This window comes from Solanum pennellii, chromosome 2 (genome assembly GCF_001406875.1).
Source record: "Solanum pennellii chromosome 2, SPENNV200".
NCBI lineage: Eukaryota > Viridiplantae > Streptophyta > Magnoliopsida > Solanales > Solanaceae > Solanum > Solanum pennellii.
In genome coordinates, this window is record NC_028638.1 from 55,945,622 (window position 1) to 55,971,112 (window position 25,491).

Here is a 25,491-nt window from a genome sequence, read left to right on the forward strand (position 1 = left end):
AAGATAGAGATGAAATTTAATTTTATACTTAGACGAGTCAGCCAAAAAGAAAGACCACCAAAAGTAACGACCACCAAGATAGGCATAGTAATTCGATCTTTTGATCACCCTAGATACATGAATCTACTTTAATTTCTTGATAATTACTCATGTTTATTTTTATTTACATTTATGTTAGAAATTTTAAAGGTCAAGATTATGAAATGAGAATAAGAAGATTATATATATATAAATTATATAACTTTTAATTTATTAGAGGGGCAAAATGGTAATTCAACTTTTAAGTTTTGAGCTTCATGCTTATAATAATATATGATATATAAATTAAACTCCCACCCATCCTCCTCTAATAATGCGTGTAAATTTGTGAAAGTCTTTTATAAATATTTTATCTTAACGAATATTCAATAATTGGTATATGAAATTTAAAATAATTTTATCAGAAAGTAATCCATATGAAATCTCAAATCTATTTATATGAACCTAATTTGATTTATTTAAACCTAAAAATTAAAAAACAAATAACTATTTATTTTGATAACAACTTTAATTATAATCTCAACTCTATTTATTGATGTAAGCAAAATAGGACAACCCCCACCCCCTAACCAAAACACTCACAGAAATAGAAGAATAGAGTGATTGAAGTTGAGGCTTAGAGGTATACATACATATAGATAAACAAGGTGTGGGACAAAAGGGCCGGTCAACAACTCCCACTAGCTCACCAACAAGTGAAACGAATGTGGAAAAATGGGTTGTCAATACTGCTAAAATTATTAATCCATCTACGATGTTTCTAATCTTCCTTTTGTTTTAGCTTAAACCTTTTAGTATTCTGTTTGAGTCACCATTTTTATTATTCCTCCGAAATCTCTGACCTTTATCAACTCTTTATGGTCAAGTAAAATATACCTACTTTTGGATACCTTTGACATTTTTGAGCTTTACTAGGGAATACTCTCTCTTTTTTTTTCAGTGGAAAAAGCTCTCTTCACCTTCCCCTCTATTGCACAAAGCTATATTGGGAATGTGGGAGTAACAGATTTTTGGAGCAAAAGTGAGCATCTGCTACTTACACTTTCAACTCCTGGTCAAAAGGAGGGCTGCCTTTTCTTGTCCATTTGAGACTTTATGCAAAGACAAGTTGGGGGTTTTATTTCAAGCTGAGGTTTTTGAGGCCTGTTTTGGGTCTTTAGGACCAGTGGGTCTGTTTCCATTTTCCAAATATTTGATCTTTCATAGTTACCTGTTTGAAGTATGTACTGGTAAGTATACTCTGATCCAGTTTTGCTGTTCCCATTTACGAAAAATTGGTTCTTGATGGCTAATGGCAAGCTTTTCATTCACATTGAGTGAGCTGCAGATATGGATTTTGAAGGGTTTAGCACCAGTAAGTTTACAGAAAATAGAGTGACATCATCTAAACACACGCGTTCCAAGAGGTAGACTTTGGATTTATTCTTGTCTAGAATTCTCTCTCTTTCTTCCTTCATCGCTTTGGGGTCTGCTTAACTAGAAAAAATTGCTTATTGGGTGTGTTCCTCTTGGTAGATTTTGTACGAATAAAAACCCTCTAAATCACATCTGTGCAACTATGTGCTTGCTTGACAAACTGGTGTTTCGTGTACCAATGTGCTCTGCGTTACTGCAAAATTGGAAAGCTCTGTAGCAAGAGTGGGAAAGGGGAAAGGGGCTTTTTCTTATATGACATGGAGTACTGAATCTAAACATTCACGCCGTTTACTTCTGTTCTTATATCCTACTACTTCTTTAGTTCCTTTGCACAAAGCAATTTGTTTATTTTAGAAGTCTCCCGTGGCTAAATCTTTCCCACATGTGATTTGTTGAGTGCTGTCTACCGTTTCTTTCAATCTTAGTCTTTTTGTGTGATTTCTGCAATGGCAGCTTTCCAGTTAAACCAGAACAAAAGGAGAATATCGTGGATCATTCTGTAGGGACCTCTAATCGATTGAAGTTGGTAAGGACGCTTCCTTCTCGCGTTTTGATGTTAAAAGTAGCCCCTAAGCTATACTGTCACAATGTCACATGTTGGAAAAGGGAATAAAAGTAGATCAGAATGGGTGATCTTCTACCTAGCTTCCTATATTCCTTTTCCTTCTCTGTAGTCTTGTTTTCTGATATCTCTATGATCCAATTTGCTAGTTCTATCTTCTGAAAAGATAAAGAAGAACAAATCTCTCAAGTACCGAGCTTTTGCAACTGTCTGAGAATTTTTTTTTTATTTACACTAGGATACGAGTCACGGGAATGACTGTGACGTGAGCGAGAAGAAACAATCATCCTCGGCTGAAATACAAAGTTCTCTGAGGCAGGAGGTAGTCTAACATAGATGATATGTCTTCTCATGTTGGTAAATTGGAAAGATTCGTTAATGTTTATAGTGGGTAAAACCATATCACTTTGCAGATAATGCAGCTGGAGAGAAGATTACATGATCAAGTTGCAGTTCGATGTGCTCTTGAGAAAGCATTAGGTTATAAATCTTCTTCTCAAGATGTCAATGAAGTGACCGCAATGCCTAAGGTACCTCCTTCTGCTCTGTGTATTTTTAAAATGAACTATACTATGTTGTAATCTTTAGCATCCTCTAACGAAGCTTCTCACTTTAGTTGATCTCAAACAAGAACTAAGATATGCTATATATATGTGGTATTTTTCAAGAGGTTGATTTTAGATATGTGATAATGCACATATGTTAGCTTTACATATATGCTCTCTGAGTTAGTGTAAACTTGGGAACTTCACACATTAAACTCTCTGTGAAGCTGATTTAGTAGTGTAAGCCTCAAATAGTCTATTTTTCGTTCTGAGTTTCTGCTAGGCTCATTGTTGTGGTTGGGTTATTTTCGTATATCTTAATTGATTTGTTAACCTTATTTCTGTCTTAACTATTTCCAGCCAGCAACGGAACTCATTAGAGATATTGCAGTACTAGAATTGGAAGTTGGGCATTTGGAACAGTATCTTCTCTCATTATACAGGAAAGCGTTTGATCAACAAGTCTCATCCTTATCTCCTCCCACAAAAGATGATAAACTAAAATCTCCTATAAGTACCCCAAGGAGGCGTCTTGATTTCTCCAATTCTGATGTGATGTTGAAAAGGGAAAAATCTACTTCTCGAGTTGATAGTCAATCAGAACTATATCCACGGAAAGAAAACAATAGTATGGTGGAAGACAAAATTAACGAATCTGGAGTTCATCGAAGCCATTCGTCGTTGTCTCAGCGTTCAGCTCTGTCGAGCAGAGCTTCCCCGCCGGAAGAGACACTGGGCAAAACATTGCGTGCGTGTCATTCTCAACCATTATCTATGATGGAGGTAATTTGCAATCACGGAGATGAATTTTCGTTGCACTTTCTGCTATTTGAGGGACAGATTATTTTTATCATTGTTGCATCTAGATATATAATGACTCAGAAGTGTTTTCTTAAAAAAACAACTAACAGCTTAAAAATTTGAGTCTCTCTTTTACGATTTTTTTGCAGTATGCGCAAAATGCTTCTTCAAATGTAATCAGTTTGGCAGAGCATCTAGGCACCCGTATCTCTGATCACGTTCCTGATACACCAAACAAGCTGTCTGAGGATATGATAAAGTGCATGTGCACCATATATAGCAAGCTTGCTGATCCTCCACTGACAAATCCCGGTCTTTCATCGCCAACCTCATCCTTGTCTTCCATAAGTGCATTTTCCCCAAAAGACATATGGAGTCCAGGATTTAGGAATGATTCATCTTTTGATGTTCGGCTGGACAATCCTTTTCATGTAGAAGGGTTGAAGGAGTTCAGTGGACCTTACAGCACAATGATTGAAGTACAGTGTGTATATAGAGATACTCAGAAATTGGGCGATATTGAACCAATGTTACAGCACTTCAGGTAAGAACATATGAGATTCAGGCACCTCATGTCATGAGATTAACCTTTATTGACGTATGGTGCTCATTGAGGTGTCATATTGCAGGTCACTTATTTCTCGCCTGGAACAAATAGATCCACGAAAGTTGACTCACGAAGAGAAGTTAGCATTCTGGCTTAACGTACATAATGCATTGGTGATGCATGTAAGGTTCCTCATTAATTTAGAGCATCAGTGTTATAGTTTTATAATCTATGCAGTCAATATCTACTTTTAGCTGATGGTGGAGTATTACTATTTCCATGTAGGCATTTCTAGCTTATGGTATCCCCCAAAACAATGTCAAGAGAATATTTCTACTCTTGAAGGTTAGTAAATAAACCTTTTTATTTGGTTGAGTTGCATGGTGGGGATGTTGTCTTACCTTATTGCTTAATCAGGCTGCCTATAATGTTGGAGGCCATGTAGTAAGTGCAGATATGATACAGAACTCTATCCTGGGATGTCGAATGTCCAGACCAGGACAGGTATACTTCATGAACTATTTTCTTGTTGGATGTCCATTTTAGGTTAATGTACACATGCAACAGTCATGGCCTAAGCTACACAATCAATGAATCAATCAACTACCTACACCTGAAACATACTTTCTCCTCCAAGTATATCCCAAGAGCTTTAGCATCTTTATTTACTTCTGTTGTCAAAATGTCTGTACTCCAGCCTAGTGCTTTTTATTCTTGGCATATTTCTAGTTATGCTGGTCTTGGAGGATTTAATAGTTGAGATGCTGATAAAGTTCATTCTGGATGCAGTGGCTTCGCTTGTTACTTTCTTCTAAAGGAAAATTCAAGACTGGGGATGAAAGACAAACATATGCTATTGAACATCCAGAACCCCTTCTGCATTTTGCACTCAGCTCAGGCAATCACTCAGATCCCGCGGTAATGGCCATAATATTCTCCTCACTATCTTCTCCATGAGCATGTTATTATCACAATGCTAGAAATATTCTCCGTGGTAGTTGCTCTTGCTATGCAAATGCATTAGGCATTTTAAAAAAAGACGATAAATTAGTAGTGATCTGGAGGCCAATTTCTTTCTAACGGGAGTGAAATGTTTTTGTCAGGTTCGAGTGTATACACCGAAAAGAGTACACGAGGAGCTGGAAGTCGCAAAAGAAGATTATATCAGAGCTACCTTTGGTGTGAAGAAGGATCAGAAAATAGTGTTACCAAAAGTTGTGGAGTCCTTTGCTAAGGACTCTGGCCTATGTCCTGCCGGTGTGTTAGAGATGGTCCAGCAATCTTTACCGGAATCTCTTAGAAAGAGCATTAAGAAGATTCCACAGGGAAAGGGCCGCAAGAACATTGAATGGGTTCCTCATAATTTTGCTTTCCGGTATCTAATAATGAAGGAGCTGGTGAAATGATGATGGTATGTTAAGATTAATCGAAGAATGTGGTTGTTTCTTTCTTTTTTTTCTTTGAAAGAAGTCTCAATTCTTTTTCCCATCACTTGTGTATAAATGAATGGTAGTTTTCAGTTAGAATGGACGATGATCAAAGTTCCTGTAATTGTGTCTCTGTGGAAGTGCCCCTCAATTCTTTGGCTATTTCTATTTGAGCAAAGCCTAGTTGTGTGCTCTAAGAAGAAGCAAATTCTGTGTTTCAGGCACGTATATAAATCTAAATCTCATCTCCATTGGTTAGGAGTTCTCTTATTTTAATTTAAACTCTTTATTATCATTACTACACTAATTAGTTTCTCATTTTTTTTTATATGTCCAATAAATCTTTTATCTGGTAAGTTTAAAAACTTGAAAAATAACATCATAACTAGTAACAAAATGGTGTTATAAAATATGTTAAATATGAAATTTTCTCTAAATCTAAGTCATATTCATTGGACAATCCAATCTCAGAGCTGGGCCTTCTCTTATGTTGGTCAACTTACTTTTGAAGCCCAATTGACGGTGAATCCTTCGGCAAAATTTCATATTCACACTCATTTTTGCATTGTACAATATCAAAATAAAATGTATGTGCGCATATACAATATAAAATCTTAATCAAAATTGTGCGAATATATAACCCTAACTGAAATCGCGCAAATACAATATCTTTATTTATGTGTATTTCCAATCTTTTAAAAAGTCGAAGCTGAATGTATGTAAAGAAATCAATTGTATATAGAGTCCCGTAGATCCAATGTATATGTTTTCTTAAACTGTATGTGAAGTGTACAGGGAACCAACAGCTAAAAATATATGCTACTCGTATATTATACATGTGTATAAGATATTTGCTATCGTCTCTCTATTGAGAGAATGCTCATTGCTAGAGTTTATAAATACACAAATACATAATACCAAAACATTTTTTTATTATAAAAATTTAGAAAAATACCACTACAAAAAGTAACAAGGGATCAGTAACCGCTTCAGAAATTTTGTCAATCAATCCTTTTAGCATATCGAGGCAGGTAGTTTGACTTATCAAAAAAAGATGATTTTTGATAGTTTATATAAAAATTGGAGTCACATATAACAAGTCAAATATAAAACTTAATTTTGAGCTGCTGAAGTTTCTTTTCTGTGTGAGCTGCAATTCAAAACTGCACCATCTTATATTAAAGGCCCAACACATCCTTTCACGCTAACTACTAACTAGTATTCAGGTCATTAAATAAGTTCAACAGATATATTTCTTTGATTTTCTGATATAGATCGGAGGTAGACTCATTATCACTTTTATTTTTTAAAGAAATTGTCAACATGAGGTTATTTTGGACCGTTTAGTTATCGTAATGTATGTATTAAAGGTGTGTTTCATGATAGTTTTAATAGAAAACTCACCGTTCTAATACATCAGATATGAAGCTTTAGTGTTTTTGACTTTTTAACTGTTTTTTTATGTACTCATAATGTATCTAATAGATATTTACTAGCTAATTTCGACATTATTAATTCATAACATCACTATTCTTTATTTAATATTTCCTTCGTTTAAAAAAAAATGATCTGATTTGATTTGGCACAAAGTATTAAAAATAAAGAAGATTTTTGAATCTTATGATTCTAAATTAAAATTATGTTAAATGTACTAAATTGTTCTTCAATCTTGTGGCTTTAAACATGTCACATGCTAAGCTGAAACTAAAGTGTGACTAAAAAGGAAAAAAGTCAATTTTTTAAAAGACTAAAAAAGAAAAAAAATCATTTTTTTAAACGGATGGAATATGTGTAAACTAAACGGTCCGGATATGGATTGAACTACTGAAGATTAACCAGTAATTGGACAAGGACTTATTAGATATTTAATAGTAACTAAATATGATGACCTACAATTAATGTAGCAAATTATGAAGTAGGTGATTTGGATGGGAAGAAAATGAGTTGGTGTTTTGAGAAGATGAAATATGCATAAATTAACTTTATAATTTTATCAAACAAATTATAATTTAAAATTTATAAACTTCAAGTTTTGACGTTGATGGTAAATCATTTTTTTACGTATGTAAATCTAAAGTGTGTTCGCATATACATATGATATGATGTTTCAATTTACAAACATACCCAACTAATTAATATGAGAGAAATTGAAATCTTTTAGTTAGGTGTGGGATAAGGAAGGACCACCTTGTATATATTATATTTATACCCCATACTTTTGATGCAGCTAGCTAACAGGCACATAATGGCAATTAAAGTCTCTCAACAAGTTGGAAAAACATACTCTGATTCAAATCTTCACATTCATTAATAGTAAACATTGAACTGTTTTACGTTAAAAGAAAAACCAAAAAATACGACAAGACATGAAAAATATTATTATTGTTACTATTACAACACGGTGAAATAAAATCTGGCAAGTGAAAAGGATGTTTGATCCTTCAGACGCATTAATCTTTGGGACCAACCAAAGAAATTGCCTTCATTTCTATCAAGTAAAGTATGATAAAAACACTCCTATTTTAAGTATGATTGTGCGTTTGAGACACAAAAAACATTTGAAAAGATTATAAGATTTCGATGAGATTATATTCGATTTAATTATATGGTTACCAACTTGGACTGGATGTTATATATATCTCCATTTAATAAAAGTAGATATATATATATATATATTATTCGCGATAAGCACTAGAAACATTAATCATCGATCCCATCAAAGGCTCAAACATATAGTACCTACTTTACTATTATATATATATTCTCATGAAAAAAATGAAGTGTGACGGTGCACACATTTTTTGCCTTACGATTAAATTTAATAAAATAACCACAAGTTGCACTATCGAACACTATAACATTTACTTACAATTTCTTGGATTTTACTTTATTAATCTATGTATGGCATCAAGCTTGCAATCCGTGTTAAGCAGTATTTAACTGAAAATATTAGTTTGATGACATACGGATTTCTTATTCCGATAGCAGATTTGCAACAATTATTACTTGAGTCATCGATCGAAAAAAAAATATGTATTTCCCTAATAACCGTCATAATGTACTTACACATTATAAACATACTATTCATAATTATAAAAACATTTAGTTTAGACAGTAAGATTTATGGCAACAATCTAGATCTACTACGTGCTTGTGTGATTCACATGTTGTGTTTGTCCCAAAAGTACAGTGTTTGCACCACTTGTGATGGATTCAATGGTATGGGCCAATTGTATATATATAGAGTGAAAAACGTGCCATGAAATTTTATAAGTACTTTGAGTAAAATTGCATGGTAATAAAAAAAACTCATTTAGAAACCCCATCTACTTGAAATACGTGAAGCATTGGATTCTCCTAGCTGGCTTTTTGCTTCTAAACATTTGATCAATGGGATGTCATGATAAATAATACTTCCTCCGTCCACAATTGTTTGACAGGTATACTAAAAGTAGTTGTCCAAAATAAATTGTCAATTTAAATAATCAAAAAATATTTAGTCATTTTTTTTCAAATTTACCCTTAATGATAATGTAGTTCAATTGGAAAGTTAGGTAGACTTTTGATATTCTTGATAGGGTTATATTAGTCAAATTACACATTGTATTAAGTTTTTCTTGAAGGATGTGCATGACCTTAATATAACAAACAATTATGGACGGCGGGAGTAGAGTTAAGGCATATCAACAGAAATGGGTCCAGCTTTAATTAACCAACCACATTTGCTTAATTAAATTTTCTACCTATATTGTAGTGGAGTACTAATTAGTCTCACTACCATATTGCAACATGCTTTACTAATTATGTGAAAATATCTCATTTTAACGTATGTTAGTGAATAATATATTAGTTGGTTACGTACTAAAAAGTCAATATTTTCCAAACTACAACTTGTATGGGTGAAAAGTCATGTATTGTCGCATTGTTTGTTGCTTACTCACTCGAAACTTCAAATTATATTAAGTTATGGTAATTTTCCAATCAAAGGAATAAAACAACTATTAAATGTAGATAATGACATTGACATGGTTCCAGCTGTGAGAAAGTTAAGATTAGCTAGCCTGCTGAGGCAACACTTTTTTTAAAAAAAATAACTAGAGTGTTCGAAATTCATATTGAAATCTCATTAAATTGAAATTTATATCGAAAAGTCTCATATTGAGGAGTAAAATACTTCTTAATAAAAATAACTTTATACGTATAGCGATCAAACTCGAAATATCTGATTAAGGAAAAAGGAATAGTTTTAGTTTTCTTATTATATTAGCACGATAATTGTAGTGGTGGGAGAAAGTAAAATATAATTTATTTTTCCATGATAGTTTTTGCAAATCCACTTTTCATACAATATTTTTCTCTCTTTGACCCTACAAATTATTGCAATAATTCATCCCATTCATTTAGATTAGTTTTTTTATTCCTTCATCAATAGTTATGACTTGAGAATAAGGAACATAAAGAACAAGAGCACTGGAGTGAGCTAGCTAGCTTCATAACCTGCAAATTCAAATCGATAATTAATCGTAATTTATTTTTTAATCATTGAACTGTCCCTTCACAACATACATATACATTAGTTTAACATGGTTCAAAACATTCAAATTATTACTTTGTTAGCTAATTATAGCCAAATTTATAATCCTTGATTCCTTTTAATACCTGTGATGTTTACAATTCATGTGCTTCAAAGTCAAACTATGAAATCGCTTGTATCATCGACAACAAGATCCTCTTCATCTTTTTTCGTTAACTTCAAGTTAAAATTATTTTTCTCCGTAAATCATTTAAGCTAATTTTTGAGGTTCATTACACATTTGAAATACACTATGAATAACAATATTCCTCATTTTAATCCATGCTAGTCGTTATGATAAGTCAGACGATAGCGTACGTTGCGTAGGTGGTGTGGGTGAGAAAGTTCAGAAGACGCCAACCTTTGTCTTTTATCATCTCTTGATCTAAATAAAATCCTACTAATCCTTTTTTTAAAAAAATCAATTACTATTAATTAAGAAAAAGTATATTTTAGCTGTAGTACTTGATGATAATAAATGATGCAAATTAATGGAGATCTCATTTAGGTTTTAATCCAATATTTGCTAATCAATCGAGCTAGAGGTAAAATTGTGATACAACCCCATATTAACTGATGACAACTACACATTATTCTAAAAAATAAATAAAAAATTTGATGCCGAATTTCGAACTACTCACTAATTCGAGCAGATCTTGAATATTAACCTCAACTAATTTTCTACTATATTCACAAAAATGAAAAAAAACTATTAAAATGAACAGTTTGATTTTCCCCAAAAGTTAAATCTACTCAGGTATTGCAGTTAACCTCGCCGTAAACTTCCCTCTCCTCCCACTACCACCACTACTCCTCGCTCTTCTCAATTCCGCAGCGGCGGCAGCGGCGGCGGAATCGTTATTATCTCTCCTTTTCCCCTTTTTTTCTACTAAGAAATCTGAACCTTTACGGCGACAACCGTATTTCTCAGTACCACAATTGTTCAATGCAGAACTAGCTTTTACAGCTAATGCTGCCATTTCCTCCGCCTTAAGCCTACGTTTCAGATTGCTTAACGGCAACGCAAAGTAAAGTTGACCGGGTTGAAGCTCTTCATCAGCGCTTATGGCGGAAACTACATCACCGAAATCCATTTCATCGGAATTACATATGAATATTGACGGATCTTTCTGTAACAGGTACGACGCCTTTACTGGATAAGGAAACTCTTGTAATCTTCCGTCTTGTAGTATCAATTTTGCTGTAGCAATAGATGTAGATTCACAAGAACTGCAAATACCCATATTTGGTAGATCCGATTTGGATTCAATGGAGATGGAAAAAACTTGTTAGAGAAGACTGGAGGAGAGAAAAATGAGGGAATGGGAGGTATATATAAATAGGAAGTGATAATAAAATTGTACTCTCGAGTAATGAACCAGGAAGCCACGTCAGCATTTTTATTTATTAAAAAGAGAGAAGGGGAAATGGTAAAAAGGAAAATAAAGAGGTGACTTTTGAATTAAAGAGTTTGTTATATTTGGCATCATAGCAGCATAGGGCAATGCATTGCCAACCTGTAAACTTATGGGTGACAGGTTGTATACTTCTTCCGTTAAATTTTACCCCTATTTTCATCTTCAAATTACGCAAGTAGGGACTATGGATTTTTGAGCAAGTCTCGTTTTCCTTGCTCATTTCGGGAGTATTATTTTAAATGAATTACTTTGAAGTAAAAAAACAAACATAAGTTTAATTTTTAAACTTAATACTTATAATCAAAAGTTAATAAGTTTACTCAAAGTTAAATTAAGCCCTAAGAATGAAAAGACTTTCGATAATAACGCTTCTCTCTTAATAATTTTACTTGACGTACAGTTAAGTTAATGTGCTTCGAATATCTAAAGATATACTGATATTTCCTATACAAATTTTAATTAATTTGGACACTAGATATCAGATATTGAAAGTTATTCTTAAAGAAATAGCCGTCTTTAGATATTATCATCCAAATATTAATGATAGATGTATTTTTATTGTACATTTAATTTTACATGATATTTTTTTAAAATTTAAATTCTTTTAGTTTCACGTGTATTCTATCCATATTGATTCAAGTGGTAGAGGTACATATCAAACTAGTAGTAAAAGTCCGGATGAAGTTATATTTATTGAAAGATCAGTTTAACAAGAATTGTAACGAAAGAATTTGTAACGAAATGGTAAGTAATTTTTTTAATTAAGAATATCAAGTTCAGATAGAAAATCATTTTTGTTCGTCTTACTTTTAATGTGACCTATTTTTTTTTTTTATAAAGTTCAAACTTAATCAGACTTTTATATAACTGTGAAAAAATGTCAAATAATTTAAAATTAAAAAGCAAAGAAGATGGTAAACGGTGTACGGTCAATGTACTACTGCACATAGGAATCACGAGATGTTAAATAAAGGATGGAGAAAGAGCGTAGAATTAAAAACGGGAGGGTAACATGTAACCAACCACCCATCCATTTTCTTGAATAATGGTATGTGCAGGAGTTTTGATAAGGCAAAATTAGGACTTATCTGTAGAAAAGAAATAGCAAAGGAAGGTTCTTAATTCTTACTCATGAGATGACTACAAACAGATCAACAAGTAACCTGTGCATCTTGATAATGATATTTGAAGGCTACTATACAATAATTCAAAGAAGATTATCATGACACTTTTTCCCTTTTCTTTTACCCTTTTATCACTTTTTTGGCAAATTGCCTCTATATACTTTATATAAGCACATACATATTACCACCAACTAATTTTTCTCTACCAACACATAAAGATTATCGAGCGATAACTTATCTAGATCGCAAATGAATTGATAAACACAACGATCAAAATTCTCTAAATCGATGAATATGCACCGCCTAGATGCATGGCTCGATAAATATATGATGTAACATATAATTAATTTATTCAATTACGTAATTTTCATACTGTTATGCATACAATTAAGATGGAGGATTCATGTCTCAAATTATTAATTAGTATCCAAAAAAAGATGCCTACTTTACTATAGAAGAGGGAAAACTCAATTATGATTATGCTATGATGTTATTTCTTTGTTTATTAGATTAATTATAGAACCTCCCTCCTTTCTTCCTTTGTCTCTTCTTATTCCCTTGGAAGATTTGTTAACTATAATGATGAACTCTTACATTTATACTAATTTGGACTAATTGTTAAAGTAATACATTAATTAAATAGAGTGATCAACATTGATTGTGGTTACATAAATTTTTGGCGCACCTCGAGTAATTTTAGAGAATATTTATAACTAAGTAAAACCTATCAAGTAATTTTATCTGCCAATAATAGAACAAATGAAATAATTTTTTTTGTGTGTGTGTTTAATGAGATTTGAACTTTAAATTCCATAACTCTTAACCACTTTATTGATCACTACACAATATTTTTACGTATAATTGTGGATACATGTTTTTTTCTTAAACCATTGTTTTTAACTCGTGAATTATTAGCTAATATTTAATTTAGTTGATCGACTGTCTATTTTAGTCAAACTAAGTAAATTGGGCGGTTGAGCTGAAATAATGGGAAGATTAGAAGGGTAATATAGGTAAGAAAAGAAAGGGACGTGGCAAGGTGAAGGAGAAACAGAGGAGTGTGAATAAAAAGACACGTGGAAATGAAGGAAGGCAGGAGAGTGTAGATAAATAAATAAATAATTAAATAAATAGTAAATAAATAGCAACAACCCGACAAGAGCTTACATGTAATGATCTGTTTTTTTGTTGTGGTGTTTTGAATCGTGGAACTTCTACTAACTGTTCCACACAAACAAAACACTATCACTCTTCCATCACCTTTCTCTATTTTGTTTTCTTCTTCTTTTTCTAATTTTCACTTCTATTTTCCTCCCACCTTGGAAAATATATACATTCTTTATTCATTATTTTCTTGTCTCCTAGTTTATGTTTCCTTCAATTTTTTATTTATTCTCTTCTTTGACTAGGCATATCAAATTATTCAATACCTTATGATAAATATTATATTATTATTAACACTTTGATAGGATAATTGGTTTGCATTATTTTATAATATATCTTGTATTATTTTAATAAATAAAATTTTTGAGTATATTGTATATTCTCTATCATTACATAATATAATACGTCTCTAATTTGAATAATAGATCTAAAAAATGATAGAGTACGCGATAAAACTACTATGAAAAATATTACTATAAAGACAAAATAAAAAAAATTAAGATAAATACAGAATCACACCAAATCAGACTCCATTCGCTACATAAAATTAGTGTTTTCATGTTACCTAAAAGATGAATTAATATAATATCATACGATATAGTAAAATTTAAGTAATAATCAAAAACAAACATCGTATTAAAACTAATACAATATGATAAAACTGACAATCATCCAAACAAGATGTAATAGCTCTATATAAAATATAAATACCGAAATTAATTAACATTTCAATTTAAAATCAAACTAAAGACAAAAATAAGGTTAGACAAAGTAAAAGCCATTATTTTCATATTGGTTGACTTGGGTCATTTAAAAAATTAAAATACCAAGTAGTAGTATTATTTAAGTTGTTGAATATAAAAGAAAAAGAAAAAGAGTCGCTTTAATTTTCATCCTATTTTGTCCCTTTATTGCTTACGAAACACATGCTTAGTGCACAATAATAAAGAGATTCGTTTTCTCTTTTCCCTCTCCCCCTTCCCTTCCTGCTTAAGAAATACTACTTTTTTTCCTCTTTAAGTTGGTTGGCATTATTTGAAGGTTAACATCAAATTAAGAAAGATCATGACAACTCTTGTAAGAATATTTTCTCAATGTTCCACTACATATTAGCGTCAATTAATTCTTAATTATCGTTAAATATATATTTTTAATGATAATTAACACTCTTTATATATGTCATTAAAGCTTGTAGCGACATTGATTCTAATGACACTTGACTAATGTCTGTAAAGACTTTAACACTATTTATTAATGATAATATTTATTGGTGTTAAAAGTTATTTTTGTTATAATGTTGAAACGAATATTTAATTGTTCTATGACTAAAAAAAATGTTAACGTTCTTGTACGGACTTATAAAGATACAAATTGGAATTCGTTGTCACAGCAAGTGTTTAATTACTTCTTTTATCTTGAATTAGAAATGTTGTGATTGAGAAATTTTTGATGCAAATACAAATTTAATAAAGAATAATTTATGATAATTTAACGGTGTGTGGTGTTTAAGATAAATTTTTTTATAAAATAAAGACATTGTGAGATTATATATCAGAATAAAATAAGAAGTTACAAAATATAATAATATTACTTTTTTCTAAAATAGACTATAAAAAAAGAAAAAGTTATGTACCGTATATAAATGGATTGATAGAGAAGACATTTCATGAGTAGCTTTAACCTGCTTCTTTTTTTTTTTTCTAGTTAATTAATTAATAATCAATCTTTCCTAACTTTATTCTTTTAATTAAGTTATTACAATATAGATTTTGGGTTTCTCTTTTGGACCCATAAAAAAATAGAATCAAAGATTTTGATAATCATTGGCGTTATATAAATGATAATTGTAAGTTGGGACAATGAAGCTTCCCTCCACATAACATAGCCACCGAAACAGTTTATGTATACAAAAAAAATTTAAAAAATGGAACTTTTTCTTTAGACATAATTAGTCCAACATCTATTTGCTTTTTTAGGTCCCCATATTTTGTAGAATTGGCAAATATTCACATGGTTTTGCCTCTTTGATTTTGGACTTTTAAGGCCATTCTCCCACCAACTCTGCCCCCACAAAACTCACCGTCAACAACAGCAAAATTAATGTGCAAAACAAAAATTTATTAGTGGCTGGTTTTGAGTATTGGTTGAGGCTTTTTTTATTTTTTTGGTAATGGTTGAGGCTACTCATTATTCAGGAAAAGACTTATTCAATTGTTTGTTTGATAATAAATAAGCATGTAAATGTATTCCTATATTAATTTTACCATTCTCTGGGTAAATAGCTAGTTTGGGTTCATTTCAGACTTTTTAGATTATTTTGAGTGTTGAGAGCTTGATTAAGCTTTTGTCAGAAACGTTGGTTGCTCGGAATATCGATTTCGTTGAGATCTTCGTAAGAGTTAGGTGTTTTATATATTAGTTTATGTTTTATTTCTCAAGAGTCAAATGTTATGAATTTTAACTAATATTTCAAAATATATTTTCTCATCAAATTAACGTAAGAAAAGTTATTATAGTCCTTTGTTGTACTACTCATCAATATTTAAATTTTTAAATATAAAATATTAAAGTTGATCTAATTAATTTACTAATATATTTTTGAAAATAAGAAAAACATTACTTATTGATTACAAGTGGACTATGTATATCCCAACTGTGATGCCGAGTGAGAAAGAAACTATGCACAACACACAGCTTGTCAAAATAGACTGAAGATTGAAATCCAAAAACATGACAACAAATCAACTAAGTATAATTTGGTTCATAAACATTCAATCAAATATATTATAATATATATGCATGTCAATGTGATGCTTGTATTATTTTCCCCAAACAGATGCTCATAATTTTATTTTTTTTAATTTTTGGTGACAGAAACTGAACGATGCAATGCACGTGCATCTCATTGATCGAGCTGTTTAATAATTTTTCATTTTTTTTAGATTTGATGAAGCCGCATGTCTTTGAATCTTCTATTTTGACACCAAAAACCTAAGAAATAATTCTTGAGCTGAAGGTCTATCAGAAATAATATCTCTGTCTCACAAAAAAGGTATGAGTGTGGAGTTAAAAGGGTAAAAAAGATTGTCAAAAATTCCAAAAGGGCATATCAATTTTTTTTTAAAACCAAAACGGTAAAATCGCTAGCGACTTGTACCTTTTGAAAAAGCGAAATCGCTGCAATAGCAGCGATTTCTTAAATTTGCCTTTTCTTTTTTTTTAAAAAAAAAATTTAAACAAATCGCTCCACACAGAGCAATTTTCAAAATAAAAAAAAAATTCTATAAGTCGCTGCAGAAGCAGCGACTTCCATCAAAATTTTTTTATATTTTTTTTATTTATTTTTTGCTTTATTTAAAAGAAAAATTGATTCAATTTTTTTTTAAAAAAAAATTGAATCAATTTTTCTTTTAAATAAAGCAAAAAATAAATAAAAAAAATATAAAAAAATTTTGATGGAAGTCGCTGCTTCTGCAGCGACTTCCATCAATTTTTTTATTTTTTTTTTAATTTTTTTTTTTGCTTTATTTAAAAGAAAAATTGATTCAATTTTTTTTTAAAAAAAAATTGAATCAATTTTTCTTTTAAATAAAGCAAAAAATAAATAAAAAAAATATAAAAAAATTTTGATGGAAGTCGCTGCTTCTGCAGCGACTTCCATCAATTTTTTTATTTTTTTTTTAATTTTTTTTTTTGCTTTATTTAAAAGAAAAATTGATTCAATTTTTTTTTAAAAAAAAATTGAATCAATTTTTCTTTTAAATAAAGCAAAAAATAAATAAAAAAAATATAAAAAAATTTTGATGGAAGTCGCTGCTTCTGCAGCGACTTCCATCAATTTTTTTATTTTTTTTTTAATTTTTTTTTTTGCTTTATTTAAAAGAAAAATTGATTCAATTTTTTTTTAAAAAAAAATTGAATCAATTTTTCTTTTAAATAAAGCAAAAAATAAATAAAAAAAATATAAAAAAATTTTGATGGAAGTCGCTGCTTCTGCAGCGACTTCCATCAATTTTTTTATTTTTTTTTTAATTTTTTTTTTTGCTTTATTTAAAAGAAAAATTGATTCAATTTTTTTTTAAAAAAAAATTGAATCAATTTTTCTTTTAAATAAAGCAAAAAATAAATAAAAAAAATATAAAAAAATTTTGATGGAAGTCGCTGCTTCTGCAGCGACTTCCATCAATTTTTTTATTTTTTTTTTAATTTTTTTTTTTGCTTTATTTAAAAGAAAAATTGATTCAATTTTTTTTTAAAAAAAAATTGAATCAATTTTTCTTTTAAATAAAGCAAAAAATAAATAAAAAAAATATAAAAAAATTTTGATGGAAGTCGCTGCTTCTGCAGCGACTTCCATCAATTTTTTTATTTTTTTTTTAATTTTTTTTTTTGCTTTATTTAAAAGAAAAATTGATTCAATTTTTTTTTAAAAAAAAATTGAATCAATTTTTCTTTTAAATAAAGCAAAAAATAAATAAAAAAAATATAAAAAAATTTTGATGGAAGTCGCTGCTTCTGCAGCGACTTCCATCAATTTTTTTATTTTTTTTTTAATTTTTTTTTTTGCTTTATTTAAAAGAAAAATTGATTCAATTTTTTTTTAAAAAAAAATTGAATCAATTTTTCTTTTAAATAAAGCAAAAAATAAATAAAAAAAATATAAAAAAATTTTGATGGAAGTCGCTGCTTCTGCAGCGACTTCCATCAATTTTTTTATTTTTTTTTTAATTTTTTTTTTTGCTTTATTTAAAAGAAAAATTGATTCAATTTTTTTTTAAAAAAAAATTGAATCAATTTTTCTTTTAAATAAAGCAAAAAATAAATAAAAAAAATATAAAAAAATTTTGATGGAAGTCGCTGCTTCTGCAGCGACTTCCATCAATTTTTTTATTTTTTTTTTAATTTTTTTTTTTGCTTTATTTAAAAGAAAAATTGATTCAATTTTTTTTTAAAAAAAAATTGAATCAATTTTTCTTTTAAATAAAGCAAAAAATAAATAAAAAAAATATAAAAAAATTTTGATGGAAGTCGCTGCTTCTGCAGCGACTTCCATCAATTTTTTTATTTTTTTTTTAATTTTTTTTTTTGCTTTATTTAAAAGAAAAATTGATTCAATTTTTTTTTAAAAAAAAATTGAATCAATTTTTCTTTTAAATAAAGCAAAAAATAAATAAAAAAAATATAAAAAAATTTTGATGGAAGTCGCTGCTTCTGCAGCGACTTCCATCAATTTTTTTATTTTTTTTTTAATTTTTTTTTTTGCTTTATTTAAAAGAAAAATTGATTCAATTTTTTTTTAAAAAAAAATTGAATCAATTTTTCTTTTAAATAAAGCAAAAAATAAATAAAAAAAATATAAAAAAATTTTGATGGAAGTCGCTGCTTCTGCAGCGACTTCCATCAATTTTTTTATTTTTTTTTTAATTTTTTTTTTTGCTTTATTTAAAAGAAAAATTGATTCAATTTTTTTTTAAAAAAAAATTGAATCAATTTTTCTTTTAAATAAAGCAAAAAATAAATAAAAAAAATATAAAAAAATTTTGATGGAAGTCGCTGCTTCTGCAGCGACTTCCATCAATTTTTTTATTTTTTTTTTAATTTTTTTTTTTGCTTTATTTAAAAGAAAAATTGATTCAATTTTTTTTTAAAAAAAAATTGAATCAATTTTTCTTTTAAATAAAGCAAAAAATAAATAAAAAAAATATAAAAAAATTTTGATGGAAGTCGCTGCTTCTGCAGCGACTTCCATCAATTTTTTTATTTTTTTTTTAATTTTTTTTTTTGCTTTATTTAAAAGAAAAATTGATTCAATTTTTTTTTAAAAAAAAATTGAATCAATTTTTCTTTTAAATAAAGCAAAAAATAAATAAAAAAAATATAAAAAAATTTTGATGGAAGTCGCTGCTTCTGCAGCGACTTCCATCAATTTTTTTATTTTTTTTTTAATTTTTTTTTTTGCTTTATTTAAAAGAAAAATTGATTCAATTTTTTTTTAAAAAAAAATTGAATCAATTTTTCTTTTAAATAAAGCAAAAAAAAAAATTAAAAAAAAAATAAAAAAATTGATGGAAGTCGCTGCAGAAGCAGCGACTTATAGAAAAAAATAATATTTTTTTTAAATTTTGAAAATCGCTCCGTGTGGAGCGATTTGTTTAATTTTTTTTTTTTTAAAAAAGAAAGGCAATTTTAAGAATTCGCTGCTATGGCAGCGATTTCGCTTTTTCAGAAGGTACAAGTCGCTAGCGTTTTTACCGTTTTAGTTTTAAAAGAAATTGATATGCCCTTTTGGAATTTTTGACAATTTTTTTACCCTTTTAACTCCGCACTCAAAAAGGTATGCTATGTGTATGTATATTAGTAATTCCATTCTTTTTAGACTCCACTTGTGGAATATATTGTAAATAAATGTTGTGTTATGATTTTAGAGGTAAAATATTCCACTGCTATATTATTAATTAATAACGATATATGGAAACTTTAGACATATATATGTTTTTTTTTTTAAAGAGTGTGGAATTTAATTATGGCTTGATGAAAGCTGGCATTGACAAAATGAAAAAAGGAGTGCAGCAGCCGGCAAAATAACACTTTCTGTATTATTAATTAACGTAATCCATTGAACACGGAATTAATTAGTAATAGTAATGCACTTGTTTGAAATTTTTAGTGGACCAAAATGCCAGCCCATTCTATATTTATGATTTCTTCCCTACTTCATGAGAATAATGCACAGAATTTAAGTTTGAAAAATATAATAATGTGGAATCTTCTGCATTATTCTCGTTGACACAGTCATAGTATCGTCTCGAAATTATCTATTGTAATTTCTAAGATTAATTATTTTACATTTGAAACGGAGATGGTATTTTGCTTTAGAGAAAGGATTGAGCAAAAAGTCTTGTTTAAAAGCAAATATCCCATAAATCAATTTTTAATTATTTGAAGCATTACTTTACTTAACCTAATACAAAACGATCATGATTTATGGATACGCTATCTATTTATTTATTTGTACAAAAAAGCATAGAGTAATAAGGTATTTTTTTTGGATCAAATAGTTATATATTTATATATAATATTTCTTTTCTTTTTCGTCAAATTCGAATTTTATTAGAGAATCTTCTAATTATAATGGAGAAACAATTAATTATAGAACTAGAGTTGATAATTGAAGGTAATAGCGCCGAACTACAAAGCAAAAAAAATGTTACATCTGACGGAATGAAGGGATATTTTAATTCCAAAATGAGTGGATAAAATAAGTTTCACAATCTATAAATTTCTCATTGTTTCTGTCACATCATTAAGATCAAGGGATATTTTAATTCCAAAATGAGTGGATTAAATAAGTTCCAATGTATATAAATTTCTCATTAATTTATGCTGTCACATCATGAAATAATAATTAATCATCAACTTTTAAACGATTTTTGAATTTAAATAGGGGACTATATGGAAAAGGTTAGCCTTTTTGTTTTAACACACGATTAAATTAAAGGTATACATCCAAATAATACCTAGTATTTTCCTCCAAAACAGATACAGCTCAGAATTCATAAACTTTAATTTTGTGAAATGACCTATTCCTACATGAATTTGGAAATTATGTTCAGATCAAGTTAGGAAACTTTGTATTTTCATGTTCAGAAACGTCAACCCCTGCGTGAAGACGAAATGCTGAAGCAAATATACAATCCCTAAAATAAAATAGAACATAGAAGTAAGAACTAATCATGAAACTTTAATTTAAACTGCTTTCACCATATAATAGACTAACGCAACAAGGATGAAAGTAGATTTTGTACATTTAGTCCAGCAATGGATCACTGGTATTACTTCCTTCTATAGTATTGCATCTTTTATTCTCGACTTTATGCTTCATCTACAATTAACTTTATATCAACTCCAAGAGACTATACGGAAGTTGTGCCATATACAAATTACCTCTGGGTTATTCCGGATTTCACATTGCACCAGAGAGATACAAGTACTAAACGTTTAAGCTGGGAAGAAGCCAAAGATTGAAGAGGGACGACGAAAATGTCAGAAACCAAGCCAAGAAAGCCATGGTAGCCGAGAGTTGGTAACGCGTGCATAAAGTTCCCTCGCAGAATGAGCTTCTAGAATGAATAAGAAAGTCAGCCGCACTAGCTGTTGAACATGATGCAGCTAGTGCTAGAAATGATAGGACCTGTTAGATGCAACAACGAGATGGTATTTGATTAGAAGAAGATTATATAAGGTAGATTTTTCGGTATACTGAACAAGGTACATACCCAATCTCCTAATACGACAAGTGAGAGAATTCCAGGCAGGCGAGTTGGGAGTTTAATAAGAACTGAGAATGCATCCACCATTGCTAGTGTCACGCTCCACGCCATAAGCAAACCCATTACTGTCACCAAAAAGCTGCAAGCAACAAAAGTTGAAGTAGGTAAATTAGCACATAAATTTGCATCTTCACAGCTAGAAGATAATGTTCTGATACATCTTTATGTCTAAATATTTCTGTACCAGCGCAATAACTTATTTATTTCCGTCACAATCTGTTTTAAGGAGAATAACCATAAGCAGCAAATTGGCTCTTAATGCATCTGTTGGCAAATACTGGGATTCTTGTAAAAGGGCAGAGAATGAGATCATGAAGTGCAATCCCAACCCCATATCAACAAATGACTCATTACATCAGTTATAATTTGTTTGGTTATACCTATTACTACTGTGACCAAAGCGGTTCGAGAGACTATGTGCAAGAAACCCCAACTCCTGAAAGAACAAAAAAGGTAGAAGAAATGCAGGAATAGCACCTTACAAACAAAAGAGACGAACAAGTGTATGATCTGATATCATCATCAACCAATAGGAATACGGAACTGTAGCCTTAAAGATATGATGTCTATATTATTTTTAATGAACAAGAACATGAGTTCAATATGATATTTTAATGGGTAACAAATAAGGAAATGCTGACCCCAAAAACGCTTCCGACTTGCAGCTCTTAAGATTAACGCCAAAGACAGTATAAGTAAAAGCTGTTATTAGCTCTACATCTCCAAATGTTCTTTGGAAGATAAGAGAGCTACCAAATGTTAACTATAAACAACACAATTGTATATACACTCCACAAGATCTCAAGTATGTGTAACTACTTGTTCCCTGCTTCCCACACTGTAACATTGAAAATCAATCACAACATTTACATCTGACTAGCTTCATCCTCATACTTTTTGTATACATAAGCTAACTTCAATGAGTCATGTAAAGCACCAGTTAATAGCTGTCAGTTCTCTCACCTATTTATCATGGAAACTGACAACCAAAATCATTTGGCAGCCGTTCCATGAATGTAACTATTTCTTCTGGCAAAGTTTCGGTAAATGCATTACAAATAACCGTCCACCCAGGATTTGTTAACGAATTAATGTATAAAACTGAAGAAAGATACGCCTAGCCAAAACAATAAAACAACAAATACAGAGACCATATATGCAGCAAATGGCAAATAAAACACCAAAAAACAATGTGTCTCGTGTCTCAGCCTAACACGACAAAGGAAGTTAATATTCGTTGTGACAGAAACATAAATGATGATGAGGAGGAGGAGAAAGAAGTGGATCCATCTCAATCATGTGTCTCGTGTTTCACCCTAAAGCGACAAATGGAGTTGATATACGTTACAAGAGAAACATAAAAGATGATGAGGAGGAGGAGAAAGAGGGGGATCTATCTAAATCAACGTGTCTCGTGTCTCACCCTAACGCGACAAATGGAGCCAATATACGTTACGACAAAAACACAAAAGACAATGACGAGGAGGAGAATCAATGTGTCTCGTCTCACCCTAACACGATAAATGGAGTTGATATACGTTACGACAGAAACATAAATGATGATGACGAGGAGGAGAAAGAGGTGGATCTATCTCGATAATGAGTCTCGTGTCTCACCCTCATGCGATAAATGAAGTTAATATACGTTACGACAGAAACCTAAATGATGATGACAAGGAGGAAAGGAGGTGGATCTATCTCGATCAATGAGTCTCGTGCCTCATCGTCTCGCGATAAATGAAGTTAATATACGTTACGACAGAAACATAAATGATGATGACGAGGAGGAGGAGGAAAAAGAGGTGGATATATCTCATTCTTAAATAAATTTGAACAGTATCAAGCTCGTCTATAAATGCATACTAGTTGTCACCGCCAAATTGAAAACTGGACTTTCCTAGTCAGTAAATGGATCAACACGTGTTACAAAGTCACACAAACAACGTTTCCAGGAGAAAGAACAGCTGACATTCCAACAGCTAGTTGTTCTTCCATATCACAAACAACATCATCCAGATGACCTACAGAAGCTTATTATCTTATTGACCTATTTTACTCATTTTCACCTTGTTCTTTCCTTTTTCCTTTTTTTTTGGGGGGGCTATTTTTAAGTATTAGTTTCCCCTTGTGTTTTTCCTTCTAATCCTCATTCACCTACTCCATATCTATTTAATAGTTTCTTCTAGCTACTCAATTTAAAAGCAATCTGCCGCCACTCACTTTGTGGTCATCAACATTTCATAACATAACAATCTTCCAAGTTCCAACCAAAAAAGAGACTCAAACATAAAATTCAATTTTCGTTCTTCTTGTTCTCCTTTCAGACGTATGCTCGGTTAAAGCTGCCAAATGACTATATGATCATCAGTCAATTCTACCTCAACTCACCTTCTAATTTCAACTAAGTTCCAGTCCGCAGTGGCAATTGAGCTGTTAAACTAGTTTTTCTTCTGGCCATCAAGGAATTAAAAAATACCTAGTTGTTATCATAAATTGCAGGGCTAGGTCAAAAAGTGAAGACTATACCATATAAAGTACTTAATTCAATCTTTTATCGAAATGCACATGTAACATACAAATGCATCAACATAGAAGGTTACCGATCAGAAATCTCCTAAAACTAAAAGAAAGTAGCAAAAATTCAAGAATTGACACAGATTAAACAAAATAAAAAAATAAAAAAAAAGGAAATGGAGAAAGAGAAAATTACCAGAAAGCAGTGTAGCTATAGAAAGGAATATCGTAACACATGAATAGAAGTGAAGCAACGGAGAAGATAGCCTGTCCTAATCTCAAAGCCAAGCTACCACTAGAACCCAAAGCCCCTGGAAGTTCATCCATGTCGTTACAGACATGCCAGAGACTTGCACAAATTTGCTAATATAATGAACCGAGATGTTTGTCATATCCAATTCCAACTTTCTACGCATGCCATGCCACGTTTACATCAAAGAGGAAGAAGCAACCGAACAGAGGAAAAAAGGAAAACAATTTTGGGGAAAAAAATTAATGATAAGAAGAGGTAGTTGTGACGTATGAATGAGAAAAAGATTGATCTTTTCCTCTAATGTCTTTTGTTAAGCTTTTAATTTGGGGCAAGATGATCTTGTCTGGCTTCCAAAATAAACAGGTTCAGTGGTTGCGGGGATACAAAATTGAAGCGGTGGCGGTGGATTTTTATGACTTTTAAGTCCTATCTTTCTTCTCTTTTTGGCTTAGAATTTCTTTTTCTTCTTTTTTTCACACAACGATCATTTATAGATTTTACAGGAAATTTCAATTTCTCACTATTAACAACTTACATATTGGAAATGAAGAATTACAAGTAGAGCCAATTAGATATGGTGTCATTAATGAAATTGTTCTTACGATACAAATCTGAATTAATCAAACTCTAATGTAGATATCAGATATTTAATTAAAAAAAAGTAGAGTTAATTTGACTAGATTTACAAAGAAAGTAGACTAAAATTTTTTTCTTTTCCTAGCAAGTAAAAGTAGAGCCAAACTGAATCACGAACCTCTACTTTTTGTATGGGAATAGA

General features: G+C 30.4%; 3 protein-coding genes across 4 annotated transcripts; 1 reads left to right on the forward strand and 2 right to left on the reverse strand.

Annotated features, from left to right (window-relative positions):
• Positions 1-658: 658 nt before the first annotated feature.
• On the forward strand, positions 659-5,613 carry LOC107012009. 2 transcript variants are annotated; one of them, XM_015211714.2, is made up of 12 exons: positions 659-1,268; positions 1,367-1,445; positions 1,909-1,981; positions 2,256-2,339; positions 2,431-2,547; positions 2,923-3,345; positions 3,513-3,907; positions 3,993-4,092; positions 4,196-4,255; positions 4,328-4,414; positions 4,700-4,828; positions 5,014-5,613. In XM_015211714.2, the coding sequence occupies exons 2-12, from the start codon at positions 1,369-1,371 to the stop codon at positions 5,314-5,316; spliced, it is 1,848 nt and encodes a 615-aa protein (XP_015067200.1). In that variant the 5' UTR covers positions 659-1,268; positions 1,367-1,368; the 3' UTR covers positions 5,317-5,613. The 2 variants fall into 2 exon arrangements, with proteins under 2 accessions (XP_015067200.1, XP_027770790.1); XM_027914989.1 differs by lacking the exon at positions 1,909-1,981 and having other exon boundaries at positions 660-1,268.
• Positions 5,614-10,392: 4,779 nt separating this feature from the next.
• On the reverse strand, positions 10,393-11,283 carry LOC107010349. The gene has a single exon (XM_015209627.2). The coding sequence runs from the start codon at positions 11,152-11,154 to the stop codon at positions 10,660-10,662; it is 495 nt and encodes a 164-aa protein (XP_015065113.1). The 5' UTR covers positions 11,155-11,283; the 3' UTR covers positions 10,393-10,659.
• A 10,054-nt stretch (positions 11,284-21,337) lies between these two features.
• LOC107009414 (CASP-like protein 5C1) lies at positions 21,338-25,187 on the reverse strand. The gene is made up of 3 exons (XM_015208748.2): positions 24,657-25,187; positions 21,893-22,025; positions 21,338-21,807 (listed from the first exon to the last, which is right to left on the reverse strand). The coding sequence occupies exons 1-3, from the start codon at positions 24,785-24,787 to the stop codon at positions 21,607-21,609; spliced, it is 465 nt and encodes a 154-aa protein (XP_015064234.1). The 5' UTR covers positions 24,788-25,187; the 3' UTR covers positions 21,338-21,606.
• Between the last annotated feature and the right edge of the window lie 304 nt (positions 25,188-25,491).